The sequence below is a fragment of the Thamnophis elegans genome, chromosome 1, assembly GCF_009769535.1.
Source record: "Thamnophis elegans isolate rThaEle1 chromosome 1, rThaEle1.pri, whole genome shotgun sequence".
In the NCBI taxonomy this organism is placed as follows: domain Eukaryota; kingdom Metazoa; phylum Chordata; class Lepidosauria; order Squamata; family Colubridae; genus Thamnophis; species Thamnophis elegans.
In genome coordinates this window covers 60,859,901-60,872,571 of record NC_045541.1, presented here as the reverse complement: position 1 = coordinate 60,872,571, position 12,671 = coordinate 60,859,901, and the positions used below count along the sequence as shown (strand labels likewise).

General features: G+C 38.1%; 1 protein-coding gene across 6 annotated transcripts in view; it reads right to left on the bottom strand.

The window, feature by feature from the left end:
• SMARCAL1 (SWI/SNF related, matrix associated, actin dependent regulator of chromatin, subfamily a like 1) overlaps window positions 1-9,976 on the bottom strand; it is a 32,469-nt gene extending 22,493 nt beyond the window's left edge. For 2 of the 6 annotated variants that reach the window (XM_032218699.1, XM_032218737.1), the window contains exons 1-6: window positions 9,812-9,964; window positions 9,267-9,380; window positions 5,326-6,289; window positions 2,955-3,005; window positions 2,057-2,317; window positions 1,738-1,788 (exon numbers count right to left, since the gene is read on the bottom strand). In XM_032218699.1, coding sequence (XP_032074590.1) covers window positions 1,738-1,788; window positions 2,057-2,317; window positions 2,955-3,005; window positions 5,326-6,256 — 1,294 coding nt within the window. In that variant the 5' untranslated portion in view covers window positions 6,257-6,289; window positions 9,267-9,380; window positions 9,812-9,964. Of the gene's footprint in view, window positions 1-1,737; window positions 1,789-2,056; window positions 2,318-2,954; window positions 3,006-5,325; window positions 6,290-9,266; window positions 9,381-9,811 lie in introns of all 6 variants that reach the window. The other 4 variants (XM_032218729.1, XM_032218718.1, XM_032218709.1 and 1 more) reach the window with 4 other exon arrangements.
• Window positions 9,977-12,671: the final 2,695 nt, after the last annotated feature.

Sequence of the window (12,671 nt, the reverse complement as noted above, 5' to 3'; positions counted from 1 at the left end):
GCTTAAAGGTTGTTATAATTTATGAAATGAAAATCAGTACAAAGATTATGCCTCTTTACCTCAATTCCTAGAAAGTGATGTGTGTGTGTGTGTGTGTGTGTGTGTGAAGTGTAAGTGTATAGGTGTAAGTGAATATTCAATTAAGAAAGGATTCCAAACCTCCCAAAATCCAAACATTATTTTATGTCAAGCCCTAATTCTAGCAATTTATTTTTAAACAATGAAAATATTGCTGCATTGTCTTAGGCCTTTCAACCAAACATTTCTCAACCTTTTTTGACAAAAGAAACGAAAGTCCTGAAATACAGAAATTGAAAAGTAAAAAGTAATTCTGACAATTTACTCAGGAATTCAAATCTGAACTCTCTTTGTCATCATAAGAGGTTTAGTACTGACAGCAAACTACAGGCTGTTTATTTCTCTAAAGTAGCCAGATTAGACTCCTACTATCCAGACAAAATCCTTTATTGCAAAAGCACGAAAATATATGAAAAGATTTATATTTGTAATTGTAGGATACGTATGCTAAGTGTTAAGTATGCTTCCTTTGCTTTGATCTACACTACACTACAACAAGACAAATAGGCTGTCTCTGCTGAAACAGAGACCCCATAAGGTTACGCTGCTCAGAAAGCCACACGTTAGAATTATATGCTGGCAAACTGCAGCTATTACATCCTTTTTACTGCTTTGCAAAAGAGGAGGAAATTAGAATGTCTCAGAAGCTGGAGTGATTCATTCAGGAGATGCTTTATTTTTCGTTCCAAATGATCTTTTATCTTAATACAATGAAGCAATTTAGGTAATAGCTAAATGTGCATAGCTGAATATAGAGATAGAATGGAGGGAGGGAGGGGGAGAGAGAGAGAGAGGGAGGGAGAGAGGGAGGGAGGGAGGAGATACTCTTAGTAAAAGGATGAAACATATCCAAGACAATGCATTGAAGCAACCAAAAGAATATCAAACCAATTTCCCATACTTACGTCCCTAGCCACAAAGAAAACTGCTTTTTTAAATAGATGATGTTCACGCAGTTCCTTACTTAAACACAGCAGCAAAAACAAAGTGTGCACTGGATTGAACTAATTCTAAATAATTGGGTAGATAACATTTTCAAGAAAACAAGGAGAACCTGATTAGTGTGTTGTCTTCTCTTCCACACAAAAAGCAATAGCTGGCATATTTCTATCAAGTTCAGCAGTTTGACTGCTCTAGAACACCATTTCTCAAGACCCCTGCAATGGGGCCTTTCCAGTCACCCCACACAGAAGCAGAAGACACATTAGCAACTGTGCCAACTTTGGCAGACAACTGCATTGTTTGCAAGACTTGTTTCAAAGTGATGCAGAGCCTTGCTTCAAACTGAACTGAAGAGAAGCAGAATAAACTTTGGAATGACTTCGGAATAAAATTTAGTCAAAATATCCCCATCAAAGTCTTCCTACACAGGACTCCTATGTTATAAAAAGAAGTTTTTTAAAAAATTAACCTGTCAATCATATAATTGCTTCTAGTGCCATCATGTGAAAGCTGTAAGCAATCATTTTCAATTAAAGAATCAGAGAATTCCAGCAAAATGTCAGTTATCTCTACTTTAGAGGCACATGTTAAGAATTGTATTGCATGAGCCGACCAGAGTTATGGTACATAAGGTGGGTGGCTACATGACTTTTTAATCAATAAAATAAAACAAGTCTTTCAAAAATCTGTGGACACTAAGAAAAGAACATTTCTTACTTAGCCTTAGGTAATCCTCCAGTAAGAAATTCCATTTTCTGGTCTTCATATCTGCAAGGATCATAGTAAAGAATCTGGGTAAGTATAGGAATGAACAAACATCAGGCTTCAAAGAAATACAGTGGGGGTGGGGGAGAGGAAAACTATGAGAAGTAACCAGATTTCAAAAACAGTATCACAAATGCAAAGTTAAACTAGAATGTTCATATGGTTTTTAATCAGTTCTAGTAGCTTTCTAAGTAACAGAAACAAAGACTATATTAAGATATAGTAACCACCGCTGTACTGTTCAAGTTCAGATAACAGCTATCTTAATTACCATAAATCCTGGAATTCACTTGCTTGAACACTCCTATGATGTTGGCAGCATAGCCAATATCTACTTCAAACCGAGAATAGGAAATCAGAATGCATCTTCCTTTGAGGGTTGCTGATGGTTTCTGCCAGCCGGTACATGTCTTCAAGAGGGATCTCAGCTGAGAATTTTGGCTAGCAGAAGATGATTCTCCACCGCTGGTCATTTTCTCCATTCCTTCCAGGGATGTCAAAGAGACGGAGGGAAATTGCTCTACTTTTTCCACTGGGGATAAAAGCAGATTTCAAAGAAGAGAAAAAGAAAGACGAAACAGATAATCAGAATAAAACCATCAACTTCCAAGAAGAATGGAAAAGAGAAGGATCGAAGACAGACCAGAGACTTTCAAATGCAGAAGAAAAACAGAACAGGTCTGAGATTATTATCAGTGCCCACCACTGCCCACTGAGGAGGCTAAGAAAATGTATCATACTGTTACTCTACTCTGAATTCAGCATTGTTTTATGATTTGGATAGTACTTAAAAAAATAAAACTTTACAGCTAGTTGAAATTTTCCAATATTGCAGAGTCGCCTCTTTGAAATATTAAGCTATAACCTCTGGGTTTTTGGTTTTTTTTGTAAGGCTGGTAAATTTCCAACTAGTTAAACAAAACTGTTGAAGTCATTTTAAACTATCTATTTTTCAAAACTATGGTCTGTTTCTTTGAATATAACTTTCCTTTACAGATAAAAGTATGTGTATGTATCTTTGAATAAATTGATGAATATAAATGATTTCCACCACTAATTAAGCTAATGGTATTAATCATCTCATAGGCTTTCCAAAACCACATTTCTCTGCTAAACTCTTCCAAATTTAGAGGATTTCAAAACAGAATTCCAACTGACTAATTACTTACTGAGCTCGCCATAGTCTTCAAGACTGAAATTCCACATCCTTGTTTCTGGATCTGAAGTAAAAGGAAGTTAAAAATAATAATTTAAAGTCAGGAATATTATATTGTACTTAGAAAGGCTAAAACATACCAAGAAGATCAATTTGGTGTACTAGTTAGGATACCAGGTGAGACATTGGAAGACTGCAAGTTCTTGTCCCACCTTAGACATGAAACCACTGGGTTACTTTATGCCAGTCACCTCTGTCATAGGAAGTAGACAAGGGCAAACCACTTCCAAAATCTTGGCAAGAGATTTTGCTGCATGGACTTGTTCAGGTAGTCCCAAGGGGTGAACACTAACTCAAAGGAACAATAAATGTAAGATCACTGGCATAAGAAATCTTTGTATCAAGATAACTTATTTAGAATGTACAGTGTATATAGATCAACCATGTACTACACTTACAAAGAGCCAGAGACTAATTATTATAATTTATGAGATCACTGTAAAGAGATTATTTGAATAAATGTAGATGATCCTTTGCACGAGTTCACAATTGACGTGCCAAGGCAGAGAAAGTCATCCAAGTTTGACATATAGATAGATAGATAGATAGATAGATAGATAGATAGATAGATAGATAGATAGATAGATAATGTAGAGATATATAGAGATATACAGATATAGATATAGATAGATAGTCTCTTGTATATGGTAACTTATTTTATTAAATTTTATTATATATAAACCTTTAGTTGTAGTTAAATTGAATAAAATATTTTTAAATTCCACATAGCACTCGCCATTGTAAAACAAATCAGATATAATAGTGTTTTACGCCTTATTCTCAGAGACAATATACATGACTGCAAATGACAACACATATTATCATATGAGTGGTCTAATTTTATGAGTAGAAGTGCCATTTAGAAAAGGCCACTGTACTTAGAAATACACATGTATCTCCTTAGCGGAGATGTAAATGAATCTTCATTATGCCTGCTCTAGTCTGTCAAAGTGCTACCTCGATTGGTACTCCCAGGCCTCTGCACCCTAATCATAATTCTTTGTTAACAAAGATATCCTATTATACCAGAAACATAATTTTATTTTTTCCTTCTTTTACAGATATCAACAATGGTAAACAGTACAGATCTTTTTCTTTTCAAAAAGCTAAATATACTTCAAGCCCTGATTATCATAAATAAGCATGAGTCCTGCTTCCAGACAGGAGTCAGCAGGAATAAGAAATAAGATGTGCATAGATATATACTTAGATTAATAAACAGAAAGATTGTACATTTATTAGTTGCAATGACATGATTAATAAAATACGCATTTTGAAATGGGGAAGTCACAGATGTTGGGCATCATCCCCATTAAGGAAAAATGCTCTTTAATCTAGCATGAAACTGAATTTAAGAGTTTATTACAGCCAACGTTTTAAGCTGATAGGTACTTCTTCTTCATCACTGCTGTATGGCGCTCTCATTTACCCATTAAAACAGTTGCACAGACAAGATTCTCCAACCTTCACGACATAGCTGCTTTTCTTCTTCAGCTACTGTTCTACACCCAATGGCGACTATAGTACAGATAGTCCTTGACCTACCACGATTTGTTTAGTAACAAGTTACAACTGAAAAGTGACATTTTTTTACACTTAAGACTATTATAGCAACCATGATCACATGACCAAAATTTGAATACTTGGCAACTGGCATGTATTTATGATGGTTGCAATGTTGTGATCCCTTTTTGCAAACTTCTGACAAGCAAAGTCAATGGAGAAGCCAGTTTCACTCAACAACCGTGTGTTACTAACTCAACAATGGCAGGGATTCACTTAATAACTGTGACATGAAAGATCGTAAAATGGGGCACAACTCACTTAATAACTGCCTTACTTAGCAACAGAAATTTTGGGCTGGAATCATAAGTTGAGGACTACCTGTATGTGGGAAAGGAAGTCTGTTTTTGTGCCTTTAAAGTTTATATATGGCCTGAAACTATCTCACCCACAACAGACCATTTTTGGAACCTTTTCAACATAGATAGCAATAGCACTTAGATTATAAACTGCTTCACAGTGCTTTACAGTCCTTTCTAAGGGTTTGCAGAATCAGCATATTGCTCCCCAACAATCGGGGTCCTCATTTTACTGACCTCGGAAGGATTGAAGGCTGAATAAATTTTGAGCTGGTCAGGATTGAACTACTGACTACTAAATTAGCCTGCAATACTGAATTCTAATCACTGCACCTCCATGGCCAAAATCAAGGCAAAAAATAAAAATAAAGCTATTTCTGCATGATTCACAATATTTAGCACAATCTCGATGGGAAAGGTCTTTAAAAACACAGCAAACTGAACAATAAGAGCTACACTTACCATACTTTTTGCTTGGTAAACTTCTGAATATCTCAATGAGCTCTGTGTTATATCCAATCTCAACTCTGAATCGGCCTTCTGAATGGTTTATACATTTTCCTTTGAGAATTCTGTGATTTTTCTGTTCAGACATCTCAGGCACATTGCCTGGAACCCTAGAAACAGTAGAACTTTGTTCTCTGCCCCCTTTTACAGAAGCCAAAAGGGGTTTTGTACCATAAAACTGTAATTCATTACTCCCTTTTTTCTTGGCACAGTCTAGATTTCTGGTACCTGACTGCATTGGACAATCCCTTGCAGTGGTTCCACCTGCATCCAGCCATGTTGCCTGTTTAAGGAGACCCTGCTTGCCAACAGATTTGTTCTGACTCTGTACAGGGTGTAAATTCATATTAGCATCTAAAATAGTCTGATGCTGGTCTCCAGTATTCTGGCCTGCTGCACCACATGTAGGCAACTGCAATGGATCAGAATTATATTGGATTATCTGACCTTGTCTGCAAGAACTCTCCGGAGAATGGCAATGAGAATTACTCAGAGAGCTTTGCACTGCTAATGAGGGCTTCTTAGTGCTATCCAACTGTCTGTATAAATTTGGGCTAGAGTCCATTGAATCATCTTTTTGTTGGCCTCCATGTGAAACAGTTGCCTGCTGATTTGAACTACAGTGATCAGAACAGATCCGAGGACTTCTCTGCATCAAATGGCTGCCAGGGCCCTGGAGGTGCTGGTTACCAAGGATGGTGTCATAGCTTTGCTTCTTCAAAGGCCGCTGCAGGTTTCCTTGACAGCTATCAAGATTCTGCCTGTCAGAGAGCTTCATAGCAACACCACCCTGCTGAGCTGCCAGTCGCTTTGCTCTCCTTTCCAAAGCCTTCTGCCGGTTCTCCTCGATCTTCCTTTTCTGCTCTTCAGTAAGTCTAGGCAACATTTTTTTGTGAGTGCTCACCAAAAGTCACTAGAACTGGAGATGAAACTACAATAAAAACCAGTTCTTTTAACAAATCAGAGAAACCTTAATTAATCATGTGTTTATAGCAACTATTAAGTGATTCATTGCACAGTAAAATAAAACCAACATGTTTGAAACAAATAGCACACTTCGTTAAATAGATAACATACATGGGCAATGCAGCTAGCCACTTCTTTAAAGAAGTAGCATCTCCTTTTTATTAGAAAATAGGGGAAATACTTCTTCTGAGATGGTGCTTAACACATTCTTTTTTCATTTATTTATTTATTCATTCATTCTTGCAAAAATGTATGAAATAGAAAAACAAAAAGATATTAAAACTGTAAAATAGATACAAATAAATAATCAGAGGGAAAAGTATTATTTTAACTGAATCCAACTTTTTTTCCTTTTACCGCCCTGTAATCTCTTAATTTGAGGTAGATTTGGGATGATTGAATGGAGCTGAACATTTACTGGCCAGATGCCCTTCCTGATGTCTATGTGGAGTCATGTTCCCTATAAGGTGCGCGCTTGCGCGGCCGCGCACATAATATGGAAACACCACGCAGAAGTTTCCAAGTGCCGCACATGATTTTCAATGTTACACTTCCTGTTAGATGAGAGGCCACTCTCCGCTCCCGGCGCTAATTTTTGCGCTCCTGGGCTTTCTTTGCATAATGGCTGGAGTCCCTGCCGATTCTGCTCCAAGCTGCAGAGCACCCAGGCTGATTTGTGTCACAGAAGTTATACCTCTCCACTCTCGGGGCAGAGGCAGGGAAAGTTTTGCTCTGTGGTTGGTTGCGCCGCCAGATTTAGGCGGCGGGGAGAGAAAGCAGGCGTCTCCTGCCCTCTCTTGCTCACACTTGCCGGTTCTCAGGACAATCTAAAGCCAGCAGGGAATGAGCGACGGGTGTTGGCTCCCATTCGGATTGGATTGTGCCCACCCTCTCCTGGCAGAGGCTTCACTTGACTCAAGTGGGAAAGCTCATTAACCGGCTGCTTTGACGGGGGTCCGCCTGGCTTTCAGGGCACAGTGGTATGGGACACCGGGCAGAGAAGGCGCCTCTTTTCCTGTTCCTCTTGGTGTTGGCGGGTGAATTTTGGGGAGGGAGGAGGAAAAGTGGCTGCAGAAAGGGATAATGCTGGTATGAACTGAGGCGGAGGGGGAGGTTTTAGTGGGTGTGAGATCATGCTTTTTGCAAGACGGAGGGTGACGGTCTGGAGCCCTCAATAAAGTAGTAAACAATAAACACCCCCTGCCCCCTCCCTCCTTAGCAATGAATTAAAAACATTTATCTTGAGTTTTCACATTTCAGTAAAATGGTAAAAAATGGGTATTTGCAACGGCTCCTTTAAGAGGTTAGTGCATGTAATTATTGTGAACTTTCCAATTGAAAGATTTTTAGGAGAGGGGAAGGGAATGTTATCTTTTTTGTTCCTGCTGTGTTTTGGGGAATGTCTCCCCCAGTATGGAATACTCTTGCAATACTTTTGCGCACAACATGCAAAATACTAATTACTATCAATTACTTAAAGTCTTTAAAAAGCATAATCACTTACCCTATTTATTTGCCAAATGCAAATAGTTGCAAGATATACTGAGTATCAAGAAAAATATTGAAATTAGGAGATACAAGCAACAATAATAGCTTTAGAATAATTGGTCATCCTCTGCTGAACCTAGCAGATATAAATATGAACTATTCATAAATACTAGGAAAATGTCCCTTCATGAAAAATTACTTTTTCAGTTAACTCTGCCTGGCATTAGTTGGGGGAACAGAAATATTAGTTGGCCAATTCTAAAAGAGAGCACCACAAAGAACTTAAAAGATTTTTAAGAGAACTGGGTTTTTCATTTATATTATATGTATGAACAGAATTAACACAAATTGCAGATACCAATCAAAAATAAAAAAAGGGTGAAATAATGCTCATTTTTAAAAACTCAATGAAAATAAAAACAATATACCAAGAAGGTGGCATACTGGTTGTGATTTGATCTCTTCGGGGGATCCCGGGGATCCCCTATACAAGTATTTTAATATTGCAGACTTGCAGTATTATAAGTCATACTGATATTATAGAACACTTTTAATTAAGCGGGTCCCTTGAATAAACATAACTTTGAGTTTCAAATAATTTCGTTGTTGTCTTAGGTGACATCTGTGAAAAAAATTCAGGTGCTCAGGCATGAAAATGTACCGCTCAAACACTATACTTTTCCACTCACACTGAAAAAAAATTAGAGGGAACATTGGTCATAACATAAATTTTCTCTGCGCTCTGAGAGAGAAACATCTGCTGCTACCTAGGACTGAACTCTCAACCTTCCAAATGGGAAGTGAGCATCTTCACCACTTAGGCCACCACATCAATCACAACTGAATCCAACAATAAAAATATTAAAGTTGCAATCCTATAATTTATGAAGGGCATTTCAGAGACCCTAGGATATTTTAAGTCTCTCCCTCCAAAGACAGGGGGAGGCCTCAATTCTAGAAACTGAATGTCAGTCCCACTAGCTCGACCAGACAACAAAATGTACCCTGCATGAAAGCCAAGATTAAATTTATTAAGATTGGCTATAATAACCAAATCTTGCATGTCAGGTTATGCTGTACTTTCTCCCGCTTCTCATACTCAGGTGGTAACAGGAAGGAACTATTCACCAAATAAAATAAGACATGATATAGCTTGATGTAATGCCCCTTACAATTGCAACTAAGATAGATAACTCTAGGTAAATTTGGCTAAAAGCCACAACCAATTTTTTCAAATATGGAATTAAGAAAAAAACTGACCTCAAATCCAAAGGAGGCAAAATTCAAGTTTGATTTCTGACGTTTTGGCATATAGGAAGTTTGCTACAGCTGACCTACATATTCTGTTAAGAATCTCAACTGTTTCAAAAATTCAAAATTTATACGAATATTAGCAACCCAGGCCACAAAACACTTAAGTATTTGTAAATATTAAAACATACCTTATGACAATCTTAAAAGGCTGCAAAAGCTAGCAGTTCTTCAATCGATTTAAAGTAATCTCAGTAAGGCTCAGCCTTTCTTGGAATAGTACATCTTTTTCCTCCAGTGTCACCCTGCAAGCCAACAAACCAGAATAAATTTTGAAACAATTCAAGACTTACAATACCAACATGCCAAAGGGAAGAGCCAAGAAGCAGTTTTCCTCTTTGAAGTGTCAATGGACTTTATGCTTGGTTTTAGCTTTGGTGAACCAGCCACTGTGGTATTATGGGTTGTGCACAAAATCAGTTTATTCTGCAAAACCTAATTCAAGAGCCACTACTTAGCTCAATGTGCAAATATAATATTCGTGCCTAGCTTAAATAAAGGCTTTTTATTTTCAGGGTTACATCCATCCGAGCCGCACTGCTTCACGAAAGAGTGCAAGACCCTAAAAGTCTTTTAAGCATTTACTTTGGACTTTGCTTGGGTCCCGGTGACTCTATCTAAAGCATTGACCCCGATTCCCCCCACCCGTCCACCCCTTTAAGCAATTAAGCCGCACCCAGCTCCTACTTCCCACCAACAAGCAGAAGCTGCGCTGCACGAGAAACATCCGGTAACTTCGTGGTCCCATCTCCAGGATTCACCTCCCGGGTTGAAGCCTTTCAAGCCTCCTACTAGCCGTTGACTACAATTCCCAACAGAACCTTAAAAGTCACAAATCGCCAACCCCCTCGCGGCGACGTCCATTAAGGAAAGCGTCACGGGAAAAAAAGCCTCAATGCATCATGGGAAGTGAAGTTTTGTTTCCGCTCAGGCACTACGGTGGGCCACGTCCTAATAAAGTTTACGGATCGAGCATGGAGAGAAAGGGATCGTTAGGACTAAAGTTAAAGCTGGTTGCTGAAAAGTCGCATTAGAAGGAACGATATCTGAGGTTCTTGATCTACACCACGTCCGTGGAATAACATCTATTGGGTGTCCATTTATTTTGCGTTGTACAACCTCTATTCAGTTACAAGGAATAGGGCAAATAATTTGTACCAACATAATATGTATAGGATAGGATAGGATTCTTTAGTGGCCAGGTGTGATTGAACATACAATGAATTTTTCTTTGGTGCATATGCTCTCAGTGTACATAAAAGAAAAGATACGTTCGTCATGAATCATAAGGTATTACACTTAATGATAGTCATAGTGTTGCAGAAAATGACAGGTGTTAGACTTCTCAGGATACAGGAAAAGTTTATTTGGCAGCCAGGTTCAGAAAGCTAGCCCATGGCTAACATTGCAAGTTCTGAACAACCTTAATTATCGAAGCACACATTCTTATACATTCTCAAAAGCATTGCAACACGGAAATACTTAACACATTTCTTAGTGGTTACCTTGAGGAGAAAAACGAAAACCTTATAAGGAGATGGGATCTTACTTCTTTTGTTTCAGGTATGGCTTACGTGTTATTAACGAACTTTAATTGAACTTTGTGGTTTGGACTTTTAACACAAGTTTCGACATAGGGACGTTGGCGAGAACATCCTGTGGTTAGTGAATGGGGACACTTCCTTTAAGTAACTTCTAACTGTCCCTCTTATTCTATTGCAAGTTCCAACTCTTGTCTATGTGACTTTTAATATAGAAGTAAAGGGGTTCTAAGAGGCTGTCCAGCCTGACCCAGTAGGTTTCACACTTAATGTCCAAATCTCACTTTGCGGCTGCTTTAATAGGGTACAAATAAGCAATCAAATCATACTAGGAATCAATCAGTATAAATCATAATGATACAAGCAACAAAGTAACAATCATACAGTCATAAGTGGGAGGAGATGGGTGATAGGAACAATGAGAAGATTAATAGTAATAGCAATGATTGTACCTGGAGAGGCTGGAAATACTTGGGTGGGGGGGCAACTCGTTATTTGAGCATCTTACCCTAAACATTTGTTTTTGCATTGTGTTTTATTTTATGAAAAATATCTATCACCTTTTGCAAAGCAAAAGCAAGGCATTCATTATAAAAGTTATTTTTTATAAATGAAGGAAATAAGGGATGCAAGCTTCCATTTAGTAATTTAATTCTTCACATTTCAATTTAAAGTGCTCATTCTGGACTGTCAGCAAGGCTATATGTGATGGGAATTCATGTGTTTGAATTATCCTGCACAGGAGAAATAAAATGATCAAGTATATATATTTTATGAATGTTTATCCATAGAATGATGGGTTTTTCCCCATCAAATCAGGGAGAAAAGTCAGAGTTTATATCTGACATAGCAAGGATGTTTGTTTTGTTTTGTTTTTTATCTACAGAGAATTACTGTAGTAATTTTGGAGTATAAGACGCACCGGAGTATATGACGTACCAAGGTTTTGAAGAGGCAAAAGACACACTGGAATATAAGACACACCAAGGTTTTGAAGAGGCAATTTTTTAAAAAAAAGTAGGTAGAGAGGGATAGAAAGCAAGAAAAATACAGGAGGATGGGAGGGAGGGAGGGAGGGAGGAGTTAGGTAGGTAGGTAGATAGATAGATAAAGGGATGGATGGATGGATGGATGGATGGATGGATAGATAGATAGATAGATAGATAGATAGATAGATAGATAGATAGATAGATAGATAGATAGATAGATAGATAGATAGATGATAGATAGATAGATGATAGATAGATGATAGATAGATGATAGATAGATAGATAAAGATAGATAGATGATAGATAGATAGATAGATAGATAGATAGATAGATAGATAGAAATACAGTAGGCAGGTAGGTAGAGAGAGTGTGTGTGTAGGTAGGTAGGTAGATAGGTATGTAGGTAGGTAGAGGGATAGAGAGAAATAGAAAGAGAGAGAGAAATACAGTAAATAGATAGGGAGAGGGAGAGAGAGAGAGAAAGAGTAGGTAGGTACATAGGTAGATAGAGGGGAGAGAGAGAGAGAAATACAGTAGATAGGAAGGGAGAGATAGAGTAGGTAGGTTGGTAGCAGAGGGATAGAGAGAAAGAAATAGAGAGAAAAGGAGAGAAATACAGTAGATAGGTAGGGAGAGGGAGAGAGAGTAGGTAGGTAGATGTTTCCAAGTGTATTTATCCATGTGCTGGAGAAGGAAATTGCTGACAATCTGCAGCACCTAAGACTTTGTTTCTGCTGGCACAGCACTTGATCAATGTAATTCTCATCAATCAAAGAATTTTCCGAAAAGGGAAAAAAAGTTTTTGCACTCTGGAAACCTCCCAAAAACAGCCCGTTTTTCATGAAAATGGGGCCCATTTGGGGGGGACTTGCAGAATGCTCCTGGGGGCATGGGGGGGCCAAAAACGAGCAAAAAATGGCCCATTTTTCGCAAAAAAAAAAATTGTCAAACAAGTTGCATGCATACCTTATGGAGGCTTATAGAATGCTGCTGGGGGGGGGGCAAA